The sequence below is a fragment of the Protopterus annectens genome, chromosome 13.part0, assembly GCF_019279795.1.
Source record: "Protopterus annectens isolate FY-2018-M chromosome 13.part0, PAN1.0, whole genome shotgun sequence".
In the NCBI taxonomy this organism is placed as follows: Eukaryota; Metazoa; Chordata; order Ceratodontiformes; family Protopteridae; genus Protopterus; species Protopterus annectens.
Window position 1 is genome coordinate 1,183,382,402 of NC_056747.1, and position 18,703 is coordinate 1,183,401,104.

Sequence of the window (18,703 nt, forward strand, 5' to 3'; positions counted from 1 at the left end):
AAATAAAGGGGAGAAAATTTTGCATACTTTGGATATTCACAGGCAGTTGCGTTATTATTTGAGCAGAACCAAGGAGTTCAGACAGTCTCAGTAGTTGTTTATTTCTTTTGCTTTGGGTTCACAGGGTAAACCTGTTTCAAAACAAACTATTTCTAAATGGATTGGGTTTTGTATTTCTTTCTGTTATTCCCATCATGGTAAGGAGATTCCGGCTGGAATCAGGCCTCATTCCACTAGGGCTACTGCTACTTCTACGGCCTTTCTAAGGGGGGTAGCTACAAAAGACATTTTGGAGGCAGCTACTTGGAGTTCAGTGCATACTTTTTCTAAACATTACCACCTTCCTCTTTATTCTAAGTCTAGGGCTGGATTTGCCACTGCAGTTTTACAGGGCATTTTAGCAGCCCCTAATGCTTTATGATTTTTTCCATCCTCCCTTTCCCGTTGCTTTGGGATTCTACCCATAAGTAAGGACTGCAGCAATGTGAGATGAAGAACATAGTACAGTTTTGTACCTACCATAAATGTAGATGTTCAAGATCCACATTGCTGCAGTCAATTTACCTCCCTCCTTCCCCACTGTAGTTTGACTTGGTGCTATGTTTTAGGTGATGGTTGTTGTTGGGCATGTTTTTGGGAGGTATTCTGTTTTTGCCTGTGGCCTTCCTTGTTTGGCCTTCTGACATCTGGGGCAAGAAAAGACTGAGGATATGACGTCGGTCATGCGCCTTTATACCCTGACGCTCTGATGTCAGATCTAGGCGCCCATGACCGACGTCAGCCTAATACTTTGGTATTCGGGCCGACCGAGGACAGCGGACTACCCATAAGTAAGGACTGCAGCAATGTGGATCTTCGAACATCTACATTTATGGTAGGTACAAAACTGTACTTTTCTGGTATTTGGGCCGACTAAGGGCTACCTGCAGACAGATATCCCAAGTGTGATGACCAGCAGTGAATACACTCGAACATCTACATTTATGGTAAGTGTACACAACTGTAGTTCCTTACTTGTTGTTGTTGCTACTCTAATTGTAATTTTAACTAACCTTTGTGTTCTTTCCTCCCTCTTAATCTTTGGTAGTTTTTCGCAGTCATTGGGGCTAGTATTTATTCCCCTATCACTGCTTTCCTGTTATGCCGGTGGCATGTTCTATATAGTGTTCATAACTGTATTTCTCTAGTTCAAAAGAAAAGAAAAAAAAGTTTCTCTCTCAATCTTTTGGCAATTTTTCTTTTAGTATAGTGAAATGTTTTAGAGTGGGTGCTCTTTCTTCTTTTTTTCTTATAAGCTTACCTCTTTTCAGAATGTCCAAAAAGCCTACTGGATTTAAAAGATGCACTACTTGTGGGCATCTGAATTTTGGATTTTATGCCCACAAGAAGTGCTTCTACTGCCTGTGCCAGTATCATCTTCAGGCCCAGTGTCTCATTTTTGCTGCAATCAACCTTCCTGCTCTTTCTTATCTGTGCAATAAACTAATCCTTAAAAGGTTGCTTCTGCTTCATCTCTTCCTTCATCTGGGGCTCAAACCCCCTCCAAATCACACAGCTTCAAGGAAGCTAAAAATTGAGCTCTCTCTGTGTTCCCAGGCTCATCTGTGGAGCCTCTGGAGAAGCATCAGAGAGCTTTGGATCCGTAGAATGTCACCTCTTGATTGGATCCATTGACTCTCTCAGATCTGCCAGAGGTTATCCCAATAAGTAGTTCTCCTCTTTTGAGTCTGAGGCCGGATCCTAGGCCCTTGGATCGAACAGTCAGGAGAAGATCTCCCAAGCTTCGTTCTAAAGCCTGTTTCAACCCCCCCCCCCCCACACACACACACACACACACACACACAAATTGCTTCAAACTCTGACCAGACATTCCAGGCCTGCTTCTTCCAGATCCTCTAGGAGCTTGATAGAGAGTGATATGGACAAGATGATGTGGAAAAATTCCTCAGGGTTCCGTTCCAGAAGGGAGTCTTGCCAACTCCATCCCTTCTTGGATCCTTGAGTGCCTCTGCTCAGCCTATACAGTCTCCTCCTTTGATTTGACCCATTGTTTCGGAACCCCAGTATCCTAGATACCTGAGAGTATCAGAGTCTGATGCAAAGAAAACCCTTCGATTCAGGCAGCGTTCCTGACCAGCCCTGCCCTAATGCTGTCGAATCAGAGTGAATCTCAGATTTGAGAGGTTGGCACTGGGTCTGGGAGGTTAGGTTTGACTCAGACACTTCTATCCATCCCCACCTCTTGGTGCATTGGCCCTTGACAGCTGTGGTCCGATCCTCTCTGGAGGGGTTGGATCCAGTGTAGGCCCAGACCTTTTGACCTAGGCTGCCTCAGCTCTGTGGAGGTTGTCAGGAGTTCTGAGGTAGTGGAACGAACCTTCTCATTGCATAGAGATCTGTCCTCTTACATCTCTAATCCTATTCCATGCCCCCCATCAAGTCCAAGCACTGAGCCTATCATTCCTGATTCTTCAGGTCAACCTACATTTGGAAGCTTCCACACTCATTCCCCAGTGGGTTTTCCCCATTCTTCCAATACCTCCCACTGATCACCCCGTGGAGGGGGTTCCTCAAAAGATGATGTGCAGTAGGCGGCACAATGACTCCCCGATGGGGTCCCTCACCGCAGACACCGACTTTGATAAGGGAGAGAGGGATCCTCTCGATCACCACCCGAAAATCCTGAGGCAGAAGGGTGAATGGTTTTCCCAACTTCTTTCTTCTGAGGAGTCTGTGTTTTTGAAGGTTTTCGGGGCAGGCCCATCTACGTCTTGAGTGACCTCCCAGCGAATAAAACTTATTGACCTTGCTTCCTGCCTGACCTGAAGGAACTGGAGGCTATCAAGTCCATTTCCCAGTGTCCAGATAATCCCCCCCCCAGCAGGCAGATTGCATTGGAACAAAGGTGTCCCTGTTTATGCTGTTGTGGCAGCAGCCACTAAGGAAGAGTTAGCCAAGCAGAGCTCCTTTGTCCATCCACCAAACAAGGAGTCCAGGGTGATGGACAGATTCAGAAAATGCAACTGTATGGCTCAGTGACTTTTGTGATGAGGTTGTTAAATTATATGGCACACTTTACACGCTTGCAAAAAGACATGATCAAGGAGCTCTCACTCTCTTGCTGAGACCATGTGTGCAGAGGACCTCAGAAAGGTCTTCCCAACTGGCTACTCTTATCTATTGCTAATTCTTCAATGAAGTTGGTCTGCCACATAGCAGAAGGTACCTCACGAGCAGCTGGTTCAGTCATAGCTGTAAGAACACATGCCTGGATGAGGCTATGTGACTTTGTAGTACCCTTTAAGGCATCCTTTATTATGGCTCCTCTCTGTTTTGGACCATCGGTGAAAGATATGCATACTCGCAAGACCCTGTCTGCTGTGGGAATTGTTTTCTATCCCTCAGAGGACCTTTCCTACAAACCAGAGATAATGTAAGAAAATTTGGTTCTGGAAGTCTTAAGGGTCTTTTCAGGACCTGCGCAGGCACACTTCCTCCAAAGGCAGAGGAGGAGGTTTCAATGATAGATGCCACCCCAAAGGCAGAGGGGGTCCACAGAACCACAGCTTCATATATTCTTTCTGACATGCCCTTTCAGCTCTCCTGAAGTGCTGCCTGACTGTCCATCTCTGGAGACAGTCCAAGGGTAGTGTTTCCCTGCACCTAAGCACCTGGACAGATATTACAAACACTTGGGTACTAAGCATTATATCCAGTGGTTATTACATTCCATATGTTGTTTGTGTTTCACTGTTGCAGTCATCACTTTTGGGTTATCTGCTTGCAGTAGCCCTCAGTCGGCCTGATTAGCAAAGTCTTGGGTCCTGCGTCACTTGCTGTCCCTTCTTCCATGATGTCAGGTCGTCAGGGGTGTAAAACATGCAGCCGACACCATTACATCAGTCTTTCTTGCCGCGCAGGGCCCGAAGCCAAAGCAGTTCGCAAGCGCCGGTCGGCCGACTCCTGAAATTTTCGTTTTTGAGTTTCAGAACCGAAGTCTTCAACTAAAGCGAAGTACCCCGTTGGGAAAATTTTTTCTTGCTCCTTCCCGATATCAGTAAAAGTTAATAATTGCATTACTTGTGGGAAGCAAATACCTCATAAAGATTTTCATTCGTACTGTATTCCTTGCCTAGGCCCTGACCACAACGTACCGTGCTGTCGGTTTTGTGCTTTATTTAATCAGTGCAGTCTCCGTCATTGGTATATTTTCACCTCAAAATATTTCGGTTATTGGTTTAATTATCCAGAAATGTCTGTTAGCCATCCGACTACCGGGATTCCGAAAAGATGCAAGGATAAAGACAGGCCGTCGAGGTCCAAAACTGCCGACTACGCTTCTCGTAAGCCATTCGCCAGTTTGCCGGTACTCAGTGAGGTGCTTTCGCAGCCCCTGATACCCGCTACTTCTGATTCGCAGGCCTCTACTGAGACCCATTCAGAGTCTGGTATGTTGCGAGATGCTTCAACCATGAAACCTGCGAATATCTCTACCTTGGATGGGTCCAGAGCTACTGTACAGGCACCGGCTTCTGAGGGTGTATTCAGGCCTACTGACTTACATATTAAACTGACGCCTCTTTCTTCTTTTAGGCCTAAATCTCAAACCATGCCTAAAAAAACGACGCCCAGGCTGCATGCTCAGGCCTCTATGCCTAAAAAACAAATAAGAATGTCTGAAGATCTTATAACTCTAATCAGGGGAAGCCAGCCTCCCCCTTCTAAGAGACCTAGGACTGAAATTGTTTATGAATCTTCTGACCAGGATTCTGATTTTTCTGATTCTTCTGATGATCTGGATTTGCCCTTATCTACTTATGAGGATTCTGATGCAGAGGGCTCTATCTCTTTGCTTCCCCTCCAGAGAATTTTTCTTTTGGTGAAACCTTACATACTCTAAGGGAGCATTTCCACTTGGAAAGCCAGGATTTTTCTGTTTCAAAAAAGAGGCTTAGGGATTTCTAACTCCTGCCTCAGCATATGCCTTTAGCTATTTTTCCAGTTCTAGACATTGTTGATGCTTTTTCGGAATCTAGTTTGGCCCCTGATTCCTTGCCTCCTGCTCCCAGAAAACCTGACAGATATTACAGGGTTCCTGATTCACACACGTTCCTTTTTAAAAACCCTACTGCGGATCCAGAGACTGTTTCACAGGGACCCAAGGGCATTAAGGCTTCTACTGCTAAAAATCCTACCCCTTCTGATAGAGACTCCAGGGCGCTGGATAGATGGGGTAAGGTGGTTTACACTTCTGCAACTTTGGCCATTAGGGCTTTAAACTGCCAGTTTCATATGTTAAAAGTACCAAAAACATGTTATTGGATTGCTTAAACAGAAAATGTTGATTCCTGACTGTGCAGAAAATAAAGAATTACAGGATTTAATGCATTCTGCTGAGCAGGTTCGAAAACGTACTTTGCAATGTGGATTAGATTCTTTAGAGGCCCCTTGCAGGGCTGCTGTTACTGGTTCTGTGCTCAGAAGGCATGCTTGGCTTAAGGAGCAATCTTTACCTGATCATGTTAAAGCTAAATTCTTGGATGCTCCCTTACAACAGGACCGCCTGTCTGGCAACAATGCTGAGGAATTTCTGAAAAAGATGGAAGATAAAGCTAAATGTATGCAAACTGTTAAAGATTTCTTACAAGTTCAGCCTCCTAGATTTAGTAGGCACTGGCCCTCTAAGAATTGGTCCTTTCCAGCCTCTTCAAGGTCTTCTCAAGCCAAACCCAGACATAGCAGAAACCCCAGGTTTCACACAGAACTAAGCAGTGGGGGGTTTCCGCACTCAAATCAGGGAGTAGTAAGACTCCCCAGTATGGAAAACAGTCTCGATGTGGTTTTAAAACTTGCCAGCACTTCCCAACTGAATGCTCCTTTAGGTGGAAAGATTGGTCTGCAGGCCAAAATCTGGGAACTCATTACCCAGACAAATGGGTTTTAAATATAGTGTCGCAAGGATACAGATTTCACTTCCACACCTTACCAACACCAAGCTGATGGCCAGATCTACTCCCAAATCAGTGTGCAGTGGCCCAAAATCAAGTACTCTCTCTTAAGCATGGGGGGGCTATTGAGTTGGTACCAGAAGAGGAAAAGGGAGAAGGGTTCTATTCGAGACTTTTCCTGGTACCCAGAAAAGGCAATACATGACATCCTATCCTGGACCTTTCTACTCTAAATACATTTCTGGTGATTCCAAAAGTCAAGATGCTGACTGTTCACCAGCTGCTTTTTATGCTAGGCAAAGATGCATGGTTGGCAACACTAGACTTAAAAGAAGCATAGCTGTACATCCCTATCAGGGAGTCTTGCAGAAAATATCTACGCTTCAAAGCAGGCTACATGCACTATCAGTTCTCTGCACTGCCCTAGCTCCAGTCATTGCATTTTGCAGGCAAATAAATATTCAAATATACCCATATGTGGACGATTGTCTTAATTCAGGCAGAAAGCCAGGACATACTTTTGAATAATCTGGCCTTTGTTCAAAGGTTGCTGACTTCTCTGGGGTACACCATAAACGAAAATAAATCACAACTGATACCCTGTCAACAAATTATATTCCTGGGAGCAAGCTTAAATACAACTTCCCAGATGGCTTTCCTCACGCCAGAGAAACGGATTCATTTGACAACCTACTTCAAACAAGTGGCCACAAAAACCCAGTTATCTGCAAGGCAAATACTGCAAGCCTTGGGGTTCATGGCCGCCTGCATTCTTCTAATTCCATATGCAAAGCTGCATATGATGAAACTGCAATGGTATCTCAAAAGCCTATGGTGTCAACATTCACAGGATCTAGAGGCAATGATTCCTATCATACCTTGCCTACGCCTGGAGTTACTTTGGTAGACGGAGGCCTGCCACCAAAACAGGGGACTGTACTCCCTGCCGCCCAAACATTAACAGAAGCATCAGACTGTGCATGAGGAGCACACCTGGTAGGAAAGTGCATTCAGGGCAAATGGAACCCAAGTCAAATGCACCTGCATATCAATCAAAAAGAAATGTTAGCTGTACGCAATGCTCTGACAGCCTTCGAGGACCACATTTTTCACTACAATTCATGATAAAGACGGACAACACCACTGTTATGTGGTATATAAACAAGCAGGGGCTTACACATTCTTACCCCCTCTGCAGACTAGCCATGGTGTTGTGGAACACAGCCCTGAGTTATCAGGTACATTTACAAGCTCAATTCCTGCCAGGAAAACTAAATACACTGGCAGACGAACTAAGCAGAAACCTCATGGACCCACGCGAGTGGAAACTGGAACCAAGGATTTTCAACATGTTGACAAACAAATGGGGGAGTCCAGATATAGACCCGTTTGCCTCCCTCCAAAACTATCAGTTGGACAAATTCTGCACAAGGACTCCCCACAAACAAGCTTGGAAAGTGGATGCTGTGTCCTTCAGCTGGAAAAACCCATCAGTTTATGCCTTTCCTCCTCTGCCTCTGCTCTCCAAAGTATTACTAAAGATCAAACAAGACCAACCAAGGACGATTTTGATTGTACCAGACTGGCCACGCCAACACTGGTACCCCCCCTCTTGCGCATTGTTTCACTGTGGGGCCCCATGGCATCTGCCCCAGACTCCTACTCTGTTGTCTCAGCAGGAGAACCAAATTCTGCATCTTAAACTTCAAACACTGAATCTAGCAGCCTGGCTAATTACATAATTTTTCCTTTACCATCCCTCAGTAAACCAGTGATGGATATCATTTTAGAGGCAAAGAGGCCTAGTACCAGAAAGTTTTGTGCTGAAAAATGGAAAATATTCTGTGCCTGGAACCAATCTCAAGGGATGAGCACAACGGTTCCCAATTTACCTCAGATCTTACAATACTTAACTGAGATGCTTCATAAGGGCCTGTCTTTCTCCATCAAAATTCATGCCTCAGCCATCTCAGCTCATTATAACACAGAACCACCCCTCTTCTCTCATCTCCTGCTTAAGCAGTTCGTCAGGGGGGCCAAAAATCTGTGACCACCCAGGAGAGCTCCAACTCCAGCCTGGGACCACAACTTTGTATTGGAAAAGCTCACCCTTCCTCCTGCAGACTTAAAATTCCTTTCTTGGAAAACAGCTTTCGTTTTAGCAATCACTTCAGCAAGAAGGGTATCTGAATTACATGCCCTCATGGCAGTGGAACCTTTCATCATCTTTCATGCGGACAGGGTGTCCCTCAGGACCAATCCCTCCTTCATGCCCAAGGTGGTATCCAGTGTGGCCGTTCATCAGTCCATACATTTGCCAACCTTCCTTCCTAACCCACAGAACAAAGGGAAACGGATTCTGCACTCCTTAGACATGCACAGACAACTTAGATTCTACTTGGACAGAACTAAACCTCAAAGGAAATCTGATCAACTGCTGGTAGCATTTGCTGCAGGGGCAGAGGAGAAGGCTTTTTCCAAGCAAACCATTTTCAAATGGATAGGCCATTGCATTCTTTTTTTCTACAAATGCCATGGAAAACCTGTCCCACAGGGGATCAGACCCCACTCTACCAGGGCTGCATCTACCTCTACAGCCTTTCTCAGAGGCGTCCCTACCAGGGACATTCTAGAAGCTGCTACTTGGAGTTCTGTACATACTTTCACCAAGCATTACCATCTGCCAATTTTCTGTAAATCCAGAGCTGGTTTTGCCACTACAGTCTTGCAGGGCCTTTTAGCTGGTCCTAATTCTATTTAAATTCCTCCTCCCATCCTTAGATTTGGGAATCTACCCAAAAGTGATGACCGCAACCGTGAAGTTGGATATACCTCTACTCTCCTTTACTATCTTCAAAAGCTATTTGGTGTATTTGCTTTTTTTTGTTGACGGTATAACCTTGTATATTTATAGATTTAATTGCTTCCCATTAAGGGGGCACCTGACATCTGGGGCAAGAAAAACTGATGTAATTGCATCTGCTGCATGTTTTATACCCCTGACGACCTGATGTCATGGAAGAAGGGTCAGCAACTGACGCAGGATCCAAGACTTTAATCAGGCCGACTGAGGGCTACTGCAAGCAGATAACCCAAAAGTGATGACTGCAACAGTGAATACACTCTAACATCTACATTTATGGTAAGTGTACACAACTGTACTTTTCCCTTCCACCTCCAAGATCCAGAAGTAAACTTCAGATGTTCCATCCAGTCAGAGGAGGTACACAGCTGTAGAAATTCAAAGCTGCTACTCGAATGTCATTCAGGAGGTCCCAAGATCCAGAAGTAAACTTCAGATGTTCCATCCAGTCAGAGGAGGTACACAGCTCTAGAAATTCAAAAGCTACTACTGAAGAATGTTATTCAGGAGGTCACAACTGAACAGTTAATATTCTGAACTTACTGTCACTTCTTTCTTTTGCCAAAGAAGATGGGGGACCTAAGACCAGATGTTCTTCGTGTTTCACTGTTGCAGTCATCACCTGTGCGTTATCCTTGTTGTGGTAGCCTTCACCTGGCCCGAATACCAGAGATAATGCTTTTCTGCTTCGGCTGCTGTCGCTTCCTGTCTGACGTTAGGTCATCTGTGCTATAAAGGAAGGCCGCCAATGCTATTACATCAGTCTTTCTTGCCGTTGAGCCCATAGCAGAAGCACTTCACAACTGTGCTGGTCAGTCGCTACCAGAGTTTGAATTACAACTGATAACTTCTAAAGCTAAGTACCTCATTGGGGATCCTTTTTTCTTGCACTAACCGATGTCCAAAAAAGTTAACAATTCTCACCTGTGGAAAGCAAATACCACACCCAAACTTCCATTCATACTGCGTCACTTGTATAGGGCCCAGACCACGACATCCCCAGGTGCCGGTTTTGTGCCCTCTTTAAGGTGAGAACCATTCATCGTAGAGGTTTTATTGTAGCCAGGTATTTTAGCATTCCGTCTTCGCATTCAGAAATGGCGTCCGTTAGCCAACAATCCATAGCCATTCCAAAAAAGTGTAAGGATAAAGATAGAGACAAAACCACACAAGGCTAAGCCTTCCGACAACTCTACCGCTAAGCAGGATGTTCATCGTGTTGCACTACTGCAGTCATTACACTTGGGTTATCCTGCCGTTAGGCGGTCCCGCAGTCGGCCAGAGTTTCAAAGTCTTGGTCCGGCTTCGGTTGCTGTCGCTTCTTCCCTGACGTCAGTGCGCCAGGGGTATATAAGATGCATCCGACGCCATTTTCTTCAGTCTTTCTTGCCGTGCGGTGCCCGAAGCAAAAGCAGTTCGCAAGTGCCGGTCGGCCGACTCCTGAGATTTTCGAAGTCGAATTTCAGATCCGAAGTCTTCAATAAAGCTAAGTACCCCGTTGGGGAAACTTTTTTCTTGCCTCAGACCTATGTCAGAAAAAGTTAATTGTATTTCTTGTGGGACGCAAATACCTCGTAAGGACTTCCACTCGCTGTATTCCATGCCTAGGCCCTGATGACGACATCACTAGTTGTCGGTTTTGTGCTAGATTTAACAAACGCACTATAAAATGACATTTTGATTTTGCTTTGCACTATGGCCGAAGGTTCAATTATACTATCCATTCAGATCAACCGACGACAGCAATTCTGAAAAAACGCAAAGACAAATATAAAGACAGGCACCTGAGGTCCAAAACCGACGACGAAGCCTCTTCTAGGCCAGTCGCCGGTTCTCCGTGAGGTGCTGTCACAGCCCCTGACACCTGCTACCTCAGAGCCACAGGCCGCCTCCAACTCCCACATGGAGACAACTAGTCCTCTGGAAACTCAAGGTATTGGGCCTAAGGAAATTAATCCCTCAGATGGGTCCGGAGCCTCTGAGTAGGTATCGTCTTCCGAGGGTGTTTTCAGACCTTAACAACTCACCATTAAAGCAACAGCCAAGACAAAAACACCATTAAAGACAAAGAAGCAAGTACAGCATTCTCCTGGACAGTCCTCCATGCCTATGAAACAGATGCTTAAAATGGCCGAAGACCTCATTACTCTAATCAGGGGTTCCCATCCCCCTCCTGAGAAAAGGCCTAGGCGGGATACAGACTATGATTCCTCTGATCAGGTTTCCATTTCCTCTGATTCCTCTTCAGACCAGGGATACTCTCTACCCCCTATGAGGACTCTGATGCTGAAGAATCTATCCCTTCAGCCTCTCCTCCTGAGGATTATTCTTTTGGGGAAACTTTACATACCATGAGGGAGCATTTCCATTGGGAAAGATAGGATTATTCAGAATCCAAGAAAAGGCTCAGGGACTTCCTTTTATTGTCTCAGCACAGGCCTTTTGCTATTCCACCTGTGTTAGATATTGTGGATGATGTGTTCTCTGAATCCAGCTTATCTCCTGATTCTTTGCCCCCTGCACCAGCCAAGCCAGATAGTTATTATAGAGTCCCTGACTCTCAAGTTTCTTTATAAAAACCCTTCTGCTGATCCAGAAACTATTTCCCAGGGTCCCAAAGGGGTTAAGGCTTCCATTGCAAAAAATCCAGTCCCCTCTGTCAGAGATTCTAGAGCATTGGATAGATGGGGAAAGAAAGTTTACACTTCTGCAGCTTTAGCAGTAAGGGCTTTAAATTGCCAGTTTCACATGCTTAAGTACCAACAATATTTAATGGCTCAGTTAAAACAGAAAATGCTTGCAAGCTCAGAAGCTCCTGACTATAAAGAAATGCAGGATTTATTGAACAGGTGGGAAAACATACTCTGCAATGTGGTTTTGATTCTTTAGAGACCTCTTGTAGAGCCTCAGTTTAAGGTTCTGTGATTTGAAGACATGCTTGGTTAAAAGAACAGAGTTTACCTGATCATGTTAAGGCAAAATTATCGGATGCTCCTTTACAGGATGATACCTTGTTTGGTGTTAAGGCAGAAGAGGTGTTAAAGAAAATGGAGGATAAAGCTAAATCTATACAAACAGTCAAAGATTTCTTACAGGTACAGCCACCTCGATTTAGCAGAAATTGGCCTACAAAGAATTGGTCCTTTCCAGTGTCAGACAGGCCACACAGAGGCAGATACAGACGTCCAAGAGGCAGATCTCAACCCCAAGGCTTTAACAGACAATGACAGTGGGGTACCTCAACCCAAAAAGGAGGTGAGGACAAGTCTCAACCATACAGGAAATAGTCCCAATGACTTCCCCCTTCGTACGCCAAGCACTTCCCTTTTGACAGCCCCCTTAGGGGGAAAACTAGCACTTTTTTCTCAAAATTGGCAATCAATCACCCAAGACAAATGGGTTCTGAATATTGTGTCTCAAGGTTACAGGTTCCACTTTCACACTTTACCAAGGCTAAAAGGAATGCCAAACCTGCCACAAAATCAATGGGCAGAGGCTCAAAAACAAATTTCAGCCCTCATGGACATGAGAGCTATTCACAAAGTACCACAGCAGGAACAAGGACAAGGATTTTACTCAAGACTCTTCCTGGTCCCCAGAAAGGACAAAGCCTGGAGATCCATACTAGACCTTTCAACTCTAAATACTTACCTGGATGTTCCAATATTCAAAATGTTGACACTACAGCAGCTTCTTCCCATGCTGGGCAAGAAGGCTTGGCTTGTTACTCTGGACCTCAGAGGCATACCTGCATGTTCCTATCAGACAAAATTGCAGAAGATACCTCAGATTCAAAGCTGGTACAATGCACTATCAATTCTCTGCACTGCCCTTTGGCTTATCTACTGCGCCCAGGGTCTTTACAAAGTGCATGGCACCAGTAATTGCATTTTGCAGACAAAAAGGAATTCAAATATATCCATACCTGGACGACTGCCTTATTCAAGCAGTGACAAAGGACATTCTTCTAAAGCATCTGGCGTTTGTAAAAAGGTTGCTAATTTCTCTAGGGTACACAGTAAACGAAAAGAAGTCAAAACTAGTGCCCTCACAACAGATAATATTCCTGGGTGCCAGCTTAAATACAACGGCCCAGATGGCTTATCTCACGCCAGACAAACAAGGACAACTGACTCAATATTTTCAATTACTGGCAAAAAAGTCCCATCTCCCTGCAAGAAAAATTCTGCATGCCATAGGATTCATGGCATCCTGCATACTACTAATTCCATATGCCAGACTGCATATGAGGAAATTACAATGGTACCTAAAAAGTGTTTGGACTCAACACTCACAGTTTAGAAGTAGTAATACCAATAATTCCCTGCCTACAACAGGAGTTTCAATGGTGGGCACAGGCATGTCACCTCAGCAAGGGTCAGCCTTTCACTCTACCCACAGCCAGGCAGACACTAACAACAGATGCTTCGGATTACACCTGGGGAGCACACATGGCAGGAAAATGTATTCAGGGCAAGTGGACCACAGACCAAATGCATCTTCACATCAAAAAGAGATGTTGGCTGTTCAAAATGCCCTAACAGCTTTCAAGGACCTTCTGCATCCAGGACAATTATTATTAAAGACAGACAACACCACAGTAATGTGGTACATAAACAAGCAAGGGGGCACTCATTCTTATCCCCTATGCAGGCAAGCCATGACCTTGTGGAACACAGCTCTAACTTATCAAGTTCATCTGCAAGCACAATTCCTGCCAGGAAAGAAGGCAGACGATCTAAGCAGAAATATCATGGACCCTCATGAATGGAAATTGAATCCACAAATCTTCAGCATGGTAACGCAAAAATGGGGATGCCCAGACGTAGATCTTTTTGCCTCCCCACTGAATTGCCAACTACAAAAATTCTGCACAAGGACTTACCACACACAAGCATGGAAAGTGGATGCTCTCTCGTTCAGCTGGAAAAGCCTAAAAGTTTATGCCTTCCCACCACTGCCTCTCCTTTCAAAGGTACTCCTAAAAGCCAGACAAGAAAAACCACAGGTGATCCTGATTGCTCCAGACTGGCCACACCAGCACTTGTACCCAATCTTAAAGAACTTAGCTCAAGTCCCACCATGGATTTTGCCTCAAATTCCACACCTTCTGACTCAACAAAACAATCAGATCCTGCACGGTCAGCTCAAACCCCTAAACCTGGCTGCATAGCAGATTCCTTAGTTAAGCAGGCAATACCTCTCTCTAAAGCTGTTATGGATGTCATTTTGGAGGCCAGGAGGCCTAGCACCAGGAAATCTTACTCAGAAAAATAAAAGAGATTCTGCACCTGGAACCAGGCTCAAAGCCTTGACCCTCTTGTCCCAAACATTCCTCAGATTTTACAATACTTAACTGAGATGCTGGACCAAGGTCTATCCTCATCAATTAAGATGCACGCCTCTGCCATTTCAGCACATTACAACACGGATCCTCCTTTATTTTCTCATCCCTTGCTAAAGCAGAACCTCAGAGGGGCTAAAAACATAAGACCGCCCCGGAGAGCACCAACACCAACTTGGGACCTCAACTTTGTTTTGGAAAAACTGACCCTGCCACCTTTTGAGCCAGCCAATACAGCCGATATAAAATTTTTATCATGGAAAACAGCTCTGCTCCTGGCAGTAACTTCAGCACGAAGAGTCTCAGAGCTACAGGCATTAATGGCAGTGGAACCTTTTATAATTTTTCATCAGGACAGGGTTTCAAGGACAAACTCTACCTTTATGCCAAAGGTGGTATCTAGTGTGGCTCTTAACCAAACCATTCATTTGCCAACTTTTTATCCAAACCCCCAGAATAAAGGGGAGAAACTTCTGCACTCTTTGGGCATACACAGGCAGCTACACTTCTACTACTTGGACAAAACAAAAGCTTTCAGGAAAACTGAGCAACTGTTTGTAGCATATGCTGCAGGATCACAGGGCAAGGCTATCTCAAAGCAGACTATCTCCAAATGGATAGGACACTGTATTCGTTACTGCTACACACAGCATGGAAAATCAGTCCCTAATAACATTAGGCCATATTCTACCAGAGCAACAGCCACTTCAACAGCCTTTCTCAGAGGAGTACCAACCAAGGAAATGTTGGAGGCTGCAACTTGGAGTTCAGTGCACACCTTTACCAAGCATTACCACTTGCCTCTTTATTCTAAATCCAGAGCAGGATTTGCCACTGCAGTTCTGCAGGGCCTCATAGCCAATCCTAACTCTTTATAGACCAGCCACCCAACCTTAGCTTTGGGATTCTACCCAAGTGTAATGACTGCAGCAGTGTAACACGAACATAGTACAGTTTTGTACCTACCATAAATGTAGATGTTCGAGTGTTCACACTGCTGCAGTCCAGGTTACCCTCCCTCCATCCCCTCTGTCCTAGCTGGACTTAGCTATACCTTTCTATCCTATACAACCTTTGTGGTGTATTTGCTTGTAACCGAAGGTATTGTTTTTATTTTATATATATGTTTTATTAGCAATATGTGTTGCCTACCTACTTGGGGGCACCTGACATCTGGGGCAAGAAAAACTGAAGAAAATGGCGTCAGATGCATCTTATATACCCCTGGTGCATTGACGTCAGGGAAGAAGCGACAGCAACCGACGCCGGACCAAGACTTTGGAACTCTGGCCGACTGCGGGGACTGCCTGATGGCAGGATAACCCAAGTGTAATGACTGCAGCAGTGTGAACACTCTAACATGTACATTTATGGTAGGTACAAAACTGTACTTTGTCAGTTCTCCGGAATTCAGTGAGGTGCCTTTGCGCAGCCCCTGATGCACGTTTTTATACCTTTGCATGCCTCTACCGAGACCATTTCGGAGTCCTGTATGTCACAGAAATCATCTTCGTCTTGCAAGCCTTTGGTTGTCTCTGTCTTTGTTGCATCCGGAGCTGCGACGCAGGCACCGGCTTCCGAGGAGTTTTTTCACACTACCGAATCTAGACAAAAAAAGTCTTCTCCGACTACCATTCTCAGACAGATGGATACTCTTAGGCCTAGAAGCAAGGCCACTTCTAGGAAAGCTACCTCTAGCCACCATTTTACTTTTGCTTCACCACCCCAAGCTCAAATACTTAAAATGGCAGAGGATTTTATCACCCTTATCTGGGTAGTCGGGCCACACCTTCCAAAAGGAAGAGAGACCTTTCTCCTGAAATACTGACTGAACAGGATTCTGAGGAGTCTGATTATTCATCTTTTGAAGAGGAACAACCACCTCTGACTGCTTATGCAGATTCAGATGCAGAGGAATCCATTCCTACTGCCTTCCCACCAGAATATCTTTCCTTTGAGGAAACCCTTCACACCTTCTGGGAACATTTCCACTGGGAATCCCAGGACTTCCTCAGTCTACGAAAAGACAGAGATGTTCTTCGCGTTTCACTGTTGCAGGCATCACATTTGGGTTATCTGCCTGCAGGTAGCCCTCAGCCGGCCTGAATACCAGAGTCTTATGATTTCTGTGTCAGATGCTGTCGCTTTTTCCATGACGTCAAGTCATCAGGGGTATAAAACATGCAGCAAACACCATTAGATCAGTATTTCTTACCGTGTGGTGCTCGAAGCAGTTCACAAGTGCCAGTCGGCCGACTCCTGAAATTTTTGCTTTCAAGTTTCAAACCTGAAGTCTTCTAAAAGATAAGTACCCCGTTGGGGATCCTTTTTTCCTGCTCTAACCGATGTCAAAAAAAATGAATAGTCTTGCTTGTGGAAAGCAGATACCTCATAGAGATTTTCATTCTTACTGCATCAGCTGTTTAGGCCCAGACCACGACGTCCTTCTTGTCGGTTTTGTGCCTTTTTCAGTGCCCAAACTATCCGTCGTCTGGCAATTTTTGTAGCTAAATACTTTTGGTCTATCTCCGTACTCCGAAATGTTGGTAAGACATCTGATTACTGATCTTCCAAAAATACGTATGGATAAAGACAGACCGCATAGTTCCAGAACTGCCGATGATGCTACCGTTAAGGTAGTCGCCAGTCCACCAGTACCTCTCTTACAGATTCGCAGGCCTCTACTGAGACCCATTCGGAGTCCGGTATGCCGCGAGATGCTTCTTCGACTATGGAACCTGCGGATGTCTCCACCTTGGATGGGTCCGGAGCTGCTGTGCAGACACCAGCTTCTGAGGGTGTATTTAGGCCTACCAATTTTCATATTAAACCGACAACTTCATTTTAAGCCAAAAATACTGAATTTCTCAGGCCTAAAGTTCGCACTACACATAGGAAACCGACCAAAGCACTTTCTCAGGCCTGCAGGCTTCAAAAACAAATGATTATAATGACTGAAGACGTTATTACCTTAATTAGGGGAAGTCAGCCTTCCCCCTCAGAGACCTAGAACCGATTTTCCTTCTGATCAGGAATCTGGTATCTCTGTTCCTTCTGACTGCCAGGATATACCCTTATCTACCTATGAGGATTCTGATGCAGAGGATTCCATTCCCTCTCCTTCCCCTTCAGAAGATTTTTCTTTTGGTGAAACCCTGCATACCCTTAGAGAGCATTTCTGCTGGGAAATCCAGGACTACTCGCAGTCCAAAAAGAGACTCAGGGAATTTTTAAGCCTTACTCAACACAGGCCTCTAGCTATACCTCCTGATGATCTTCGTGTTTCACTGTTGCAGTCATCACATTTGGGTTATCTGCTTGCAATAGCCCTCAGTCGGCCTGATTATCAAATTCTAGGGTCCTGCGTCGGTTGCTTCTCATCTTCCGTGACTTCAGGTTGTCAGGGGTATAAAGCATGCAGCCGACGCCATTACATCAGTCTTTCTTGCTGTGCGGTGCCTGAAGCAGAAGCAGTTCGCAGGTGCCTGTTGGCCGACTCCTGAAATTTTCGATTTCGAGTTTCAGAACCGAAGTCTTCAACTAAAGCTAAGTACCCCATCGGGGAATCTTTTTCTTGCTCTAAACCAATGTCAGTAAAAGTCAATAATTGTATTTCTTGTGGAAAGCAAATACCTCATAAAGATTTTTCATTCGTACTGTATTCCTTGCCTAGGCCTTGACCATGACGTACCTCGTTGTTGGTTTTGTGCCTTATTTTAAACCACAAACTATTCGTCGTCTGTACATTTTCGCTTCTAAATATTTTGGTACTTGGTTCAGTCATCCAGGTCTGTCTTCGGTAAGCCACCCGACTACCGACATTCCAAAAAAACACAAAGATAAAGACCGAGACAGGCCGCCTAGGTCCAAAGCTGCCGACGACGCTTCTCCTAAGCTAGTGGCCAGTTCGCCGGTACTCAGGCGCTTTCGCAGCCCCTGATAACTCCCTACTTCAGATTCGCAGGCCTCTACTGAGACCCATTCGGAGTCCGGTATGCCGTGAGATGCTTCAACTGTGGAACCTGCGGATGTCTCTACCTTGGATGGGTCCGGAGCGCTCCTGTTCTAGAGATTGTAAAGGTTTACTTGGAATCCAGCCTTACCCCGGATGCTTGGCCTCCAGCTCCCAGGAAACCTGACTGGTACTATAGAGTACCTGACTCTCTCAAATTCCTTTTCAAGAATTCTACTGTGGATCCAGAGACCATTTCCCAAAGGCCAAAGGGCATTAAGGCTACTACCGCCAAGAATCTAACCCCTTCTGACAGGGTTTCTAGGGCTTTAGACAGATGGGATAAGAAGGTATACACCTCTGCTACTCTGGCCATTGGGGCTTTAAATTGCCAGTTTCATATGTTGAAGTATTGGCAGCATATTATGGGGTCAATTAAACAGACAATTATGTTGATTCCTTAATGTGCAAAACACACAGATTTACAAGAGGTGATGCATTCTGCTGACCAAGTTGGTAGACATACTTTGCAGTGTGGTTTTGATGCTTTAGAAGCATCTTGTAGGGCTGCTGTCACTGGGTTTGTTCTTAGAAGG

The 18,703-nt window shown here is 45.1% G+C and overlaps 1 protein-coding gene across 1 annotated transcript in view; it reads left to right on the forward strand.

Annotated features, from left to right (window-relative positions):
* The window catches only part of CDC27 (cell division cycle 27), a 2,763,676-nt gene that overhangs the window by 762,877 nt on the left and 1,982,096 nt on the right, over positions 1 to 18,703 (forward strand). The window contains exon 10 of the mRNA XM_044055179.1: positions 7,147 to 7,178. Coding sequence (XP_043911114.1) covers positions 7,147 to 7,178 — 32 coding nt within the window. The remainder of the gene's footprint in view (positions 1 to 7,146; positions 7,179 to 18,703) is intronic.